The sequence below is a fragment of the Syngnathoides biaculeatus genome, chromosome 20, assembly GCF_019802595.1.
Source record: "Syngnathoides biaculeatus isolate LvHL_M chromosome 20, ASM1980259v1, whole genome shotgun sequence".
NCBI classification, from domain to species: domain Eukaryota; kingdom Metazoa; phylum Chordata; class Actinopteri; order Syngnathiformes; family Syngnathidae; genus Syngnathoides; species Syngnathoides biaculeatus.
The window spans coordinates 9,054,519-9,067,456 of NC_084659.1; the positions used below are offsets into that span (position 1 = coordinate 9,054,519).

General features: G+C 48.2%; 1 protein-coding gene across 1 annotated transcript; it reads left to right on the plus strand.

The window, feature by feature from the left end:
- The first annotated feature begins 1,863 nt into the window (after nt 1-1,863).
- On the plus strand, nt 1,864-12,137 carry cntn1b (contactin 1b). Its single transcript, XM_061807345.1, is given in 25 exon segments — nt 1,864-1,924; nt 3,813-3,874; nt 4,510-4,545; nt 4,626-4,752; nt 4,894-5,075; nt 5,150-5,245; nt 5,313-5,525; nt 6,907-7,006; nt 7,077-7,261; nt 7,333-7,457; nt 7,670-7,787; nt 7,852-8,002; nt 8,086-8,213; nt 8,377-8,549; nt 9,306-9,429; nt 9,507-9,674; nt 9,915-10,064; nt 10,166-10,236; nt 10,332-10,584; nt 10,707-10,828; nt 10,896-10,956; nt 10,959-11,084; nt 11,206-11,327; nt 11,742-11,898; nt 11,958-12,137. Coding segments are annotated over 24 exon segments (3,120 nt in total). The 5' UTR covers nt 1,864-1,924; nt 3,813-3,819; the 3' UTR covers nt 12,035-12,137.
- The last annotated feature ends 801 nt before the right edge of the window (nt 12,138-12,938 follow it).

The following is a 12,938-nucleotide window of genomic DNA, read 5'->3' on the forward strand; positions in this document are numbered from 1 at the left end:
TACACTATATCTATATATTCTTGTGGAATGTGAATTTCAAGGTCAAAGTTGTTGGTTTTTTTTTTTTTTGCTTCATATGAGCACTTATAACCCGAGGGTCAAACGTTCCGGATGACGCCGAATGTGGGAAAGGAATTTTTGTTGTTGTTTTTGTTTTATTATTTTTTTTAACAGTTGTCCCTGCTGGTGCATTTATGGAAAAAAAAAAAAAGCGGTATTGTTTACAAACAAACGCGGGTGCATGTGTGCCAATGTGTGTCGTGCGTGCGTGCACATGCATGTGTTAAACGTGCGTTTCCCCCCCCCCCCCCACCCGACCCCCCCCCAGGACTGTCGTCTGCTCGTCCCGCCACCCTCAAAACAATCCCCCCCCCCTGCTGTGTCATTTATCATAACTTGCATCAAGTTTTCAAGGTCCGCGTCAACTTCCAAGTGTTTTATTTTGTAAATAACCGGTTTGACCCGAGTGTTGACAAACAACAGCCCAGATGCATTGTGGGTAGTGTGACACGGGACTATTGAGTTTGTTTTTTATTTTATTTGCTGTGACTTTTTATTTTATTGAATTCACAAACTCTAAATGAGATTATTTTTTGCTTGTGGCCGAGCTCACGGTGGCACCCGTCTTCTTCATTCACCGTTTGTGTTTTTATTTTGATTTTTTAAATATATTCAATGCACACACGTTCACAGGATGCATCATTTCAAACTATATAGACAATAATAGGCCCAAGTGGACGCTACCATTTTCAGCGACATGATTATGGAAATTATTACACGTGAGAAGCACGAGAGGCTGTTCAACGGTGTACTCTGCGACGAAAACGAGACAACAAATATTTTGTATTTTATGAAATTAAAAAAGAGGGGGGGGGGCGGAGTCTAATAAATGCTGGCTTCACAAGATTTCATATTGCCACCAAGTGTTTTGTCAAAGGGGAACTCAGCCACTTCATTAGGCACACCAGGAGATTTAATATTCATTTTGTTTATGGTCGACATTAGCTTGGAGGTATTTCGTAATATATAACCAAAATATTACAAACGGCACTGTATGTGACATTTAATACCGCTTATGTATTTATTATTTGTATTTACAGTGGCTGAGATATGCCGCATGATTCCGACCCACTTATACACACACTTAAATATATGCGCGTGCAGTGTTTCCTTGCAATGTCAGTTATTATGTTTTCATATTCATATCGCGTACATTTCTGCAAGATACCCAGCACAAGAACCGCATCAAAAAGTCATAATTTTGAAATATCATGCTGGGCTTTTTTTTCAGTGTATCTTGCAAAATGTCTCTATAACATTAATTGATCATAATGAGAAATTAGGTGGCACGGTGGAGCAGCTGGTAAAGCGTTGGCCTCACAGTTCTGAGGACCTGGGTTCGATCCCGGCCCCGCCTGTGTGGAGTTTGCATGTTCTCCAGTTTTTCTCCGGGCGCTCCGGTTTCCTCCCACATCCCCCCCAAAAAACATGCAACATTAATTGGACACTCTAAATTGCCCATAGGTGTGATTGTGAATGTGACTGTTTGTCTCGATGTGCCCTGTGATTGGCTGGCGTAACCCCGCCTCCTGCCCGTTGACAGCTGGGATAGGGTATTGCACTCCCCGCGACCCTCGTGAGCATGAGCTGCAAAAGAAAACGGATGGAGATTTTCACCTCAGTCCTGGTTCAGATCGTCTGGTCTCCATCCCCCGCTCTCCGATTGGCCGACAGCGGTCACGTGACGCCCCTGGCCCTCTCCTCCAATGAGAAAAGTTGCCTCTGCACCGCACACGGCGGATCTGTGTGCGGGCCGATCCCGTTCGCGTCCTGGTCCCCCCCCCACCCGCCCCGCCCAAAAAAAAAAAACCCACACTTGGATTTTAATACTCATCGTTATCAAAAAAAAAAAAGAGAAGAGAAGGTAAGATTGATATTTTTTTATGGGAGTTTTGTGCGGGATTGTGTTGCGTTTTGACTGTCGATGCGGGACCCGCTGGCGGCACCGGATCACCACTGCAATGCAGAGCAGCCGATGCCCATCATTCGTCATCGGGGTGTGCACTTTTTTACTCTTTTTGATTTCGGGTCGGTGGGGGGGGGGGCTATTTTTAGGGACCGACACTGCGACAAAAAAAAGTCACTGCAGAGGCTCCGCATGCACGCAGAATGATGCGGGAAATGCATAAAGTAACGCGTGATTATTATTATTTGTTGATTGTATTTTGCAGTTATGAGATAATAGTTATGATAGCCTTGCTTTTGTGGTACAAAAATACAACATGCACAAAGGGGATTAATCGTCATTTTTTTTCCACGTCCACCCCCCCCCCCTCACTAATACATCAGGCATTGACCTAAATTTGTGATAGTCGGTCCTAAAGAGGATGGGACGCGATTACATCGTGATGATTAGAGCAGATTGCACTGACTATATATCATCTACAAATATTGCCATCTGCAAAAAAAAAAAAAAAAAGACAGAATCAAACTCGAACGGATGTGCGCCGCTGCAGAATTGCGTTTTAGCCCCTCACAAGGAGGATATTTGTGGATGCGGACGGTGAAGTGGAAGTTTTTGCCGAGTCATCGGTAGGGAGATGCAATGACATCAGGTACAAATGTGTAAAGATAAATAAATACCCTTAAAGGTCAAGGGTCATCGAAAAATACATGTAAGATTATTCACTTCAATGTCCATACGAAAAAAAATTAATATGAGCGGAGAGCGCGTCGTCCTTGCGCAAAGTTGCGGAAGAGTCGTTCGATGACATCCAAGCGGTCGCCATTTTGGCTGCATCCCCTGCCCGTGACATCATCCCGGACATTCGCCGTTGAAAAGACGCGGTGGACCCGACTGTGGCAGACCAACACGCCCCTTCTGACACGGAAGCTCTTTTCGAACATCTCACAACCGAGTGAAGTGACCTGGCCAATATGACCCTATCGTTTCGAGCCATATTTCGATGACATGCGGATCATGGACAAGCCACCTTCCTGCCTGATCCACCTCCGCACGGCGGTGATGAAAATAACACTGCCCGCGAGCGACAACGATGCCGCGGCCAAACCGCCTCCCCGTCCGATCCGCCTCTGAATGAGCCACCCCGAAGCCGTGCCCCGTCAGCCGCGATCACGGCTTCGGCGGCGGCTCGTCCGAAGCCGTGTCCGGTGCCAACGGGCGCATTACCACGTATAGCACCCCTGATTTAGCTGCGCAGATCTTTTGTTTCATTCTGAGAGGATTGTGTCCCCCCCCCCAAAACCATTTTTTCACGAGGAACCGTGTCTTTTTGAAAAGTATGAAGAATGGATCCATCCTTCCGAGTGTTCGAGCAACATCCAGCAATACAACGAGCCGGCATTTTGGCTAACGCGAAGGAACAACAAGCTACATTCCCGCGGCTAAAACTAGCATAAACAGACGAGACCGCTTGAGTGCGCTGCTGCTAACGTCACTTCCTGCTTCTTGTCGAAAACAAATCCCTCGAGAGGATTTTCATGGGGGGAGTTACAAAAAGCGTCAAAATCATGTTTTGTGGTGGAAAAAACGCATGTGGTGGAAAAAACGCATGGGTCGGCTGCCGTTTTTTCATTTATAAGATACTAAAAATTATGCATTTCTTGACCGTGGCCCTTTAAAATTGTTTAAAAGCCTGACGCGGTGTAGAAATTTGTAGGCCATACACACCCGCCTGATACATTATTAGTTACACCTAAATTGTGAATTGGAATGCAGCACACTTGAGTCCATGATGAAATATCAAGTTGTTGTCGATGTATTAATATGACACATATTTCGTTTGTGTCAGAATCGCGATGATTTCCACCGCTTTGCTGCTACTGGCCCTCCTCTCCTCGGCCCCTGTCACAGGTGAATCTACGTTTCTATATATGGATCATTTTCATATAATTTGAGTAATAACAGTCAAGATACTTTAAAGTTACTTAGCTTTTTATCATTGTGAAGAGATACAAATATTCATAAAAATTATGTGAGACGCACAATTTACATGTCGCCTCAGACTCGGCAGCTACAGGTACTCGTCACAGCTGTTGCGCATCCGGAACGTTAACAGTTTTCGTCACGGGCATTTGCCATCGGGTCACCGGGTGCGGATACCGCTCCTGAATTAAAACCCACTGGACATTATGCCTTTGCCTCGGAGTCCTGCATCTGGGTCCTCCCCTGCACCGATGGCTCCTAACAGTACAATCATAACAACGGCGAAGACATGCAACAGTTACGACACGTTCACAAATGTCATCTGAGCTGCTTATCCACACAAGGGTCGTGGGAGTGCTAGAGCCGATCCCAGCCACGTTTGGCGAGGAGTGGGGAGTACATCCTGAGCTGGTTGGAGTACACATCAAAGACTGTTATTAGTTGCAAATCAAGACAACTAACAGTGGAAACATAATGGCATTAACATTTTTTTTATTATTATTTCGAAACATAAAGGGTGTAATAATTTTCACAATTGATTCATGATGTCTGTTTTTCCCCAGTGGCGATCCTATTCGGGGAGCCCAGGATATTTGGAGGTGAGGTTGTTGTTTTTTTCCTCCTAAATTCGCACATATCCATGTTTATAATATTGCAATATTTGTTATGTAATATTTAGAGGATGCTACTGGCTACGGTCCAATTTTTGAGGAGGAGCCGGTGGATGTGGTCTACACCGAGGACTCCCCCGATGGAAGGATCTCGATGAACTGCAGGGCACGGGCCAACCCGCCGGCCTCATACAGGTAGTCCGACTCTATGTGCTTGTCGTGGTGTGCCTCAAGGTTCCATTCTTTGACCTCTTATTTTCGTCATAATTTCTTCCTCCTGGGAGAATCCTCCAAAAACGAAGACACAATAAAAGCACTTGAGTTTGCCCCTGCTAGATGGCGCCGTGACAACTGGGAGATCAAGCTGATGGAGCAGCCGGATGAACACTACAGCCTCGTGGGGGGCAACCTGGTCATCACCAACCCGAAGCAGAAGAAACACGCCGGCACGTACATTTGCGTGGCTTGGAACATCTACGGCACGCTCATCAGCAAGGAGGGACGGGTCAAGTTTGGATGTGAGAACCTACGAACCAAAAACTAGAAGAGGAAATTAACGTGATTAAATGAGTGGGCGGTTTCTGTGTTGAAGTTCTGGAGGACTTTCCTCAAGAAGACCGAGATCCCGTCACCGTAAAAGAAGGCCAGGGTGCAGTTCTGCTGTGCGTGCCCCCCAAAGCGTGGCCAGGTTTGTATCTCGCGCCGTCACGACGCCGCCGGCCCCACAACTGGTCAAACTTGTCTTCTTCCTCCAGAGGAGGTGTCCTACCGCTGGATCTTCAACGAGTTCCCGGTTTTCCTCAACATGGACCGCCGGCGCTTTGTCTCGCAGAGGACCGGCAACCTTTACATCTCCAAGGTGGAGGCTCAGGACGCCGGGAACTACTCGTGCTTCGTCTCCAGCCCCGTCCTGGGGAAGAGCGTCTTCTCTAAGTTCATTCCCCTCATCCCGTTGCCGCCAGAAGACGGTCAGTCCTTGTCTGTGTTTTACAGGTTTTCCCGACCTTTATGGAGACGAGGCAAATCTTTCAAATTCTAAAAATCTCTCAAGATCCAACAGATCTCTTAAATAAACCCACAAATGAGATCTAGATATCCCAATCGGTTTCCATCATGGTTAATCCTCTCTGCATTCTTCCGATTTTGGTGTCCCCCCAGGGGTCTGTGCTACGACCACAACTTATTTTGTACTATCCCTGTGTGAACGTAAATATTTTTGAAAGTATCTCAATCACTAAAACTGATACTCTTTACAGATAAATATATTCTACAGTAGTGAAAATTATGAGCGGATAAATACCATGAACAAGAAACAAAATTAAATAAAAGAATGGATGAGAAATTCATTTTTTTTAACTAAAATAAAATTGGCGGCACGGAGCCTCAGCTGGTAAAGCGTTGGCCTCACAGTTTTGAGGACCCAGGTTCGATCCAGCCCACGCCTGTGTGGAGTTTGCATGTTCTCCCCGTGCCTGCGTGGGTTTTCTCCGGGCACTCCGGTTTCCTCCCGCATCTCAAAAACATGAAATATTAATTGGACACTCTAAATTGTCCCTCAGTGTGATTGTGAGTGTGGCTGTCTCGATGTGCCCTGCGATTGGCCGGCAACCAGTTCAGGCTCTACCCCGCCTCTTCCCTGTTGACAGCTGGGATAGGCTCCAGCACTCCCCGCGACCCTCGTGAGGATAAGCGGTGAAGAAAATGGATGGAAATGGATGGTATGAAATTGAACAAAAATCTGCAATTGGTGAACTGCGAAATGGAAAAGCCCATATTCAAACACCAAAATGTTGAATGATACCATGTAATTTTGTCTCGGATAGCTAGCTGAATGCTAACATAAATGTGAAATGCCATAGATGGGCTAAAGGAAATTAGCCTTTATGGAACTAAACCATCAGACAACTCCGAGTTTCATGTTTAATTATACCATGTCATTTTATCTCAGCTAGCTAGCTGAATGCTAACATAATGTGAAATGCCATAGATGGGCTAAAACAAAAACATGCAATTTTAATTGGACACTCTCAATTGTCCCCCGGTGTGATTGTGAGTGCGGCTGCTTGTCTCCATGTGCCCTGCGATTGGCTGGCAACCAGCTCAGGGTGCACCCCACTTCCTGCCCGTCGACAGCTGGGATAGGCTCCAGCACTCCCTCGTGAGGATAAGTGGCAAAAGAAAGTGGATGGATGAATGGATAAAATAAAATGAAAGTATTTTTGTCCGTCAAAAACTAGCTTCGAACTGCCAATAACTCTCGATGGCCTCTAAATTGAAATTCGGACTTGTTAAACAGTCGTGGGCAAATTTTTCAAAATTTCCCTTGAAAAACTTGTTGTTGCGCATTAGGTGAAGAGAGAAAATACCCAGCAGACATCAGAGTGAAGTTCCCGGATACGACAGCACTGCTGGCGTCCAACATCACGCTGGAATGCTTTGCTCTGGGGAAGTACGTTTGATTGTCGCTCGGGGTGTTGTCGGCCATTTCATACCGCGTCATGCCTCCCTGACCTCCGCAGTCCCATCCCTCACATCGTGTGGCGGAAAGTGGACGCCACCGACCTGCCCGCGAACCACGAGATCGGCGAATCGGGCGCGGTGCTGCACCTCTACAACGTCCAGTACGAAGACGTGGGGGGTTACGAGTGCGAGGCCATCAACACCAAAGGGAAGGACTGGCACAAGGCCTGGCTCTACGTGGAGTGTGAGCGCCAGCGGCTCGGAAAGCGCGATGCGGCGGAACGCGGCGGACTGACGTCTGCTTCTGTTGTCCAGCTGCCCCGGAGTGGGCCGAGACCATCAACAACACCCAAGCGGACATCGGCTCGGAGCACACCATGCGCTGCGTCGCATCGGGGAAGCCGTTCCCGTTCATCCGCTGGTACAAAGACGGCTACATGGTGAGCGTCCAAATGAGCGACGTTGAGAATCACTCGTCCGCTATATGAGTGAATTTCTTTCGGCTTGTCCCGTTAACATCTCAGATGAGCGCTCATATTTGTTTGGCGCGGTTTTTACGCCGGATGTCCTTCCTGAACCAATGCCCTAGTGAATATTGGTTATCGCCTCAAAGTCTCCCAGAATCTAAAGAGAAACTTGGCCGTTTTCCCAGTCAGGAAAAGGCGAGCTGAAGTTCTCCAGCCTGACCTTTGCCGACTCCGGGATGTACCAGTGCATCGCCGAGAACTACTGGGGCATCAAATATGCCAACGCCGAGCTGCGGGTGATCGGTGAGCCCGAGTGAAAGACGGTGAGTCGGCTTTCTCACCAGACTTTGGAACTTCTCCCCTCCAGCCTTCGCCCCGACGTTCGACTTCGACCCCCTGAAGAAGCAGCTTCTGGGCGCCCGAGACGGCCGCGTGCTGATCGAGTGCAGACCTCGGGCGGCGCCCAGGCCTCGTTTCGCCTGGACCAAGGGCAAAGAGTTGCTGTTCAACAGTTCACGGTCGGCGCGATGCGTCGCGGCTTTGAACCCCCGAACGCGCTCTCTCTCATCTCGGCTGACTCCGACTTTTGCGCTCTTGGCAGCATCTCCGTCATGTCTGACGGCACTCTGGAGATCCTCAACGCCACCAAGAACGATGAAGGCTTCTACACGTGCTTTGCTGAGAACGACAGCGGGAAAGCCAACAGCTCGGGTTACCTCTCGATCACCGGTTAGTGTGCGCTGTTAGTTGACAGACAGACACGCCTGCGGACAGACAGACAGACGGACAGACAGACAGACAGATAGATAGATAGATAGATAGATAGACAGACAGACCCATTTTCTGTACCAGTTGAGCAGCAGCAGTACGAATGTGTATTTCTTTGGACCAGAGGCGACCAGAATCACGGCGGCTCCCGAGGACACGGAGGTGAAGGTGGGCGACGAGGTGGTCCTGCCCTGCGCGGCCTCCTATGACCCCACACTGGATATCACCTTCATCTGGGCCATCGACTTCCGGGTCATCGACTTTGACGCCGAGTGGCAACACTATGAGCGCAACATGGTAGCGTCTTGATTGAATTGAACAGAATGACCAGAGGGAAAACTTTGGTGTTACTGCGTAGCGGACAATAGAGAGAGTACAGTTTGACCACTTCCATTCCCTTTAAAAAAACATTTAAAACTCACGTCAAGGGAAATTCCGGTGTTTTGGATTAACGACGTATCCAAAAGGTCATGTCATATGTACGGTATCTTGAAAATGTGATGATAATCCTCGCTCATTTAATGGCGTTTTGAGAAGATTTTTATCGAGAAATACGAATTTTCAGGGGCGCCGCTATTTTGGCGAGTCACATGGCCTACGTGTGCGGATGTGACGTATTACATGCCGCACCGTGGCCTCGTTTACGATGGGACACAATTATGGCCGCTGCTGATTTCTCGGAAATAGCAGTATCGGTTGATCGGGAAGACGGAGGAATACTTCCAAACAGTTTTCAACCGGTGGCTGTAAATAATGTAGAATTTTCGGATGGTTCTTCGGACAGGAATGACGCGGATTCGGACGAGCGAGCTCCGGTGGCGACCCAAACCACCGGAATTTCCCTTCAAACCTATTGAAACTTACTTTTCCCAATCGAAGAGACGAGTTGGAGTGGTGCCGTTACCCGCCACAGCTGAAATTCACCCGCATTTGGCGAGTTGGCGGGTGTTGGAAGCCCTGCGCGAGTCCTAAAAATCCGCAGAGGTCGGAGGATGAACTGCGATGTATCGGGTAACCGCTGTATTAATGGTTTCCCCGTGCGTCCTACCGAAGAACGAAGAGGGCAGCGGCAACCTGCGGATCAAGAACACCCAGATCTGGCACGAGGGTCGCTACACGTGCACGGCTCAGACCGTGGTGGACAGCGACACAGCGTTTGCGGACCTGAAAGTCGTCGGTCAGTCCGATTACCTCTTATTCCGTGCAAATAACAGAAAGGCAAATCGGGTAGAAAAAACTGTACGTGTTTCCTAGGTGTCCCGGGACCTCCTGGTGTGATCCGAGTGGAGGACATCGGCGACACATGGGTGAAACTGTTGTGGACTAAAGGAGCTGAACACAACAGCCCCATTCTCTACTACAGCATTCAGACCAGGCACTACTGGGCTCTACACGAGGACGACTGGAGGAACGCCAGCACCTGTGAGTCCCATGACCCCCCCCCCCCCATTGAATTTGTGCTGGTCCTGCTGGTCTGTGCATCTTGACCACCAGGGGGCGGTCTCTTTTAAGCCCAGTAAACTACAGCAACATGAAACTGTCACATTAAAAACTGTATTACTTAAATGGGCATCAACACCGAGGCAGAAACCTGAACTGTAAAACAGGAAACTCAAGGGACACCACGCTCCGCCGGTTTGTCTTAAATTGAGGTTCTTTCAGTGCCAGCATTGCTCGACGGGACCCTGGAGCAGGCCAAAGTCACCGACCTGTACCCCTGGATGGAGTATCAGTTCCGGATCATCGCCACCAACGAGTATGGCTCCGGCGAGGCCAGCATTCCCTCCCTCAAGATCAAGACTTGGGACGCTCGTAAGTCGACGCGCACTTGTGTCAAATTCTTTTTGGGGCTGCGGGGGTTGGGTTGTTCATTGTATTTGTACTCAACCTCAACATTTTTGTTTCTCGCCTAGGCCCGGTGGTGCCTCCCACCGACGTGCAAGGTTACGGCAGTCGGAACGGCGAGATCATTATCACGTGGACGGTAAATAAGCTCGGTCTACGCAACAGTTGGTATAAATCAGTTCATAAAAACCAGTCCAGGGCTCAGTCTGTTCCTGATGTGGTTTCTCCCAACAGCCCGTGCAGCCGTGGTATTTCTACGGCAAGAAGTTTGGCTACGTCGTGGCCTTCAAGCCTCACAACGGATACCAGTGGTGGTACGAGACCATCTCCGACCCCGAGACCAGGCGTTACGTTCACAAGGACCCCTTCTTCCTCCCCGGCGACGCAGACCTCCTGGTGCGAGAGTTCCAGGTGAAGGTCAAGACTGTCAACGTGAAGGGAGACGGGCCGTACAGCCCCATCACGGTCATCTTCTACCCTCGGGACAGTAAGGACGCTCTAGCGGGTCGAGTCTTCAGTCCCGACGCGCACGTTTCGATCCACATTCTGAATCTACCCGGTTCGAGGACCACCGTTTTGGTCTCTAATGAGTATTTCTGTTTTCGCCAGTACCCATAGAGTCTCCGACAGACGTCTATGCTCGCCCGGTGTCGTCCACCGAAGCGTTGGTGTGGTGGCTCCCGGTGGTCGACACGGGAACGGGCCTCCAGCAGTACATCGAGGGCTACCAGGTAAAACCTCGCGCAAAGAGCTTGGTACAAGAAGCACTGCCGCTTACCGACTCCGATTTCACGCCAGGTTAAATACTGGAGGAAGTACGACGACGCGGAGCAAGGAGCCAACCGCATCTTCGTCAACGCTCGGCGAGCCACACCAGGCTTGAAAACATGCTGCCCGACTCGCATTACCTCATCGAGGTGCGCGCCTTTAACGGAGCAGGCCTGGGCCCGCCCGGCGAACACTGCGAGATGTTCACCAAAAGACCGCGTAAGACTACCGGCAACCGGAAAATAACAGCGAACCTTCACCCTCATCAACGTACCGTCTTTGGTTTGGCGCACGTCCACGTCCACATTTCGGATGGGGTCAAAATATATTGTCTCCACAGCGCCGGCGGAGCCCCCGAGGATGTGGCGCTTCATCTCCTGGACCGGAAAGTGGTTGTACGTGTGGTGGGATCACATCACGTACGACTGGTTTGGCAACGTGTCCTTCCCTCTCTATTACAAGGTCAGCTCCACGGACCTAGCAAAAAAAAAAAAGTACCGTATTTTCCCATGTATAAGGCGCACCTTAGTATAAGGCGCATAGAATAGACGCCAGAGTAGAGGCTGGGGTTACGTTATGCATCCATGAGATGGCGCTGCACTAAAGGCTCAATATTGATCTATGTATAACGCGCACCTGATTATAAGGCGCACCGTCGGCTTTTGAAAAAATGAATGGCTTATGGCGCGGAAAATACAGTAGTTCAAAATTAGCTCAGGGGGCCGGATTTCAGATTTAAAAACAGAACAGATGGGCCACATCCTCCATAGATATGATATAGATATGAAACTCAAAACTGTGGCATTACTTGGGCGTGACTTTTAAACGGCAAAACTAATAAATCAATTCTGGCACGGTTTCCACGAATGTTTTCAGGTCATGTTCCGGAAGACGGGCTACATCTACGGGAAGGTCTACGTGACCGGCTGGCACTTCATGGACTTCCCCATGCCGCAGTTCGGAGACTACGAGCTGATGGTCCGCGGGCGCTACGAGGGCGGCGACGGCCCCATCAGGACCATTGAACTCCTGGGTAAGAGCGCCGGTTGCAATCCGACCCCTCGCCGGGCGTTGACTCTCGTTCCTCCTCAGGTAAGGCCTCCACGAGCGCGCCTTCGCTCGGCCTCGTCGCCGCAGTGTCGCTGGCGCTGTGCATTGCGCGAGTGTAGCGTCGAGCTAAGAGATTCCAGCTTCGTTTCTGTAGTGCAAAAGACGATCTGCCTCGCGCAAATGTCGCAAACGCTTTTTTTTGATTTGACCGGTTTGGAGTCAATACATAATGGAACAAATATTAGTAATCATTATTTATAAAAAGCACGATAGCGAGCGATCAAACTTGAAGAATTGTGTAGCGGTGACTGCTCGCTTGTTGTTGAACAAAGGACAATGGCCAACTTATACGATGTATTGTACACTTCCGTTATTTATTAAAACACCTACTCCACAATTTTTTTGTCATTTTTCAAAAAGCTTTTTCGTCTTTGTTTATTAAGTGTAAAAGTATTTTCCATCGTTGTCAAATAAAAAAATATTTTCTTTATTTGGGTTGAATTAAAAACAGCAAATTTGCTTCTCATTGGCCATTTTTTATTTTTATTTACATTTTGAAAATTATAATATATATAATAATTTAAATATCTTATATTTATAAAATAATGGGGTCTATTGTAGAGACCCTATTTATTTATGCTAATTTGCCAGGAAAAAAAAACTCTAAAAACACACGTGATGTAAAGTTTTAAACAGCAGATGGCGCCATAATCATGTACAGTACAATACAAGCCAGTTTCAAACTTTTTTTCGACTGATAATACTTAAAATAATCATCATAATAAATATGGCTCGCTGCTAACACCGAGCTGTTTTTTTGTCACTGCACAAAAAATGATGTAATTTATTCAATGAGACAAAACAACTGAAAAATGTTAAGTAATAATAACTCGCTCAATAAATTAAACAAAAGAAATATTTACCAGACGTCAGTGTAGCATTTGAATTCATTTGTTTGGGATTATATGTTCAATTTTTGTGCTTGGCAAACTTAAATGTCCCATTGAGTCTGACATCATCACG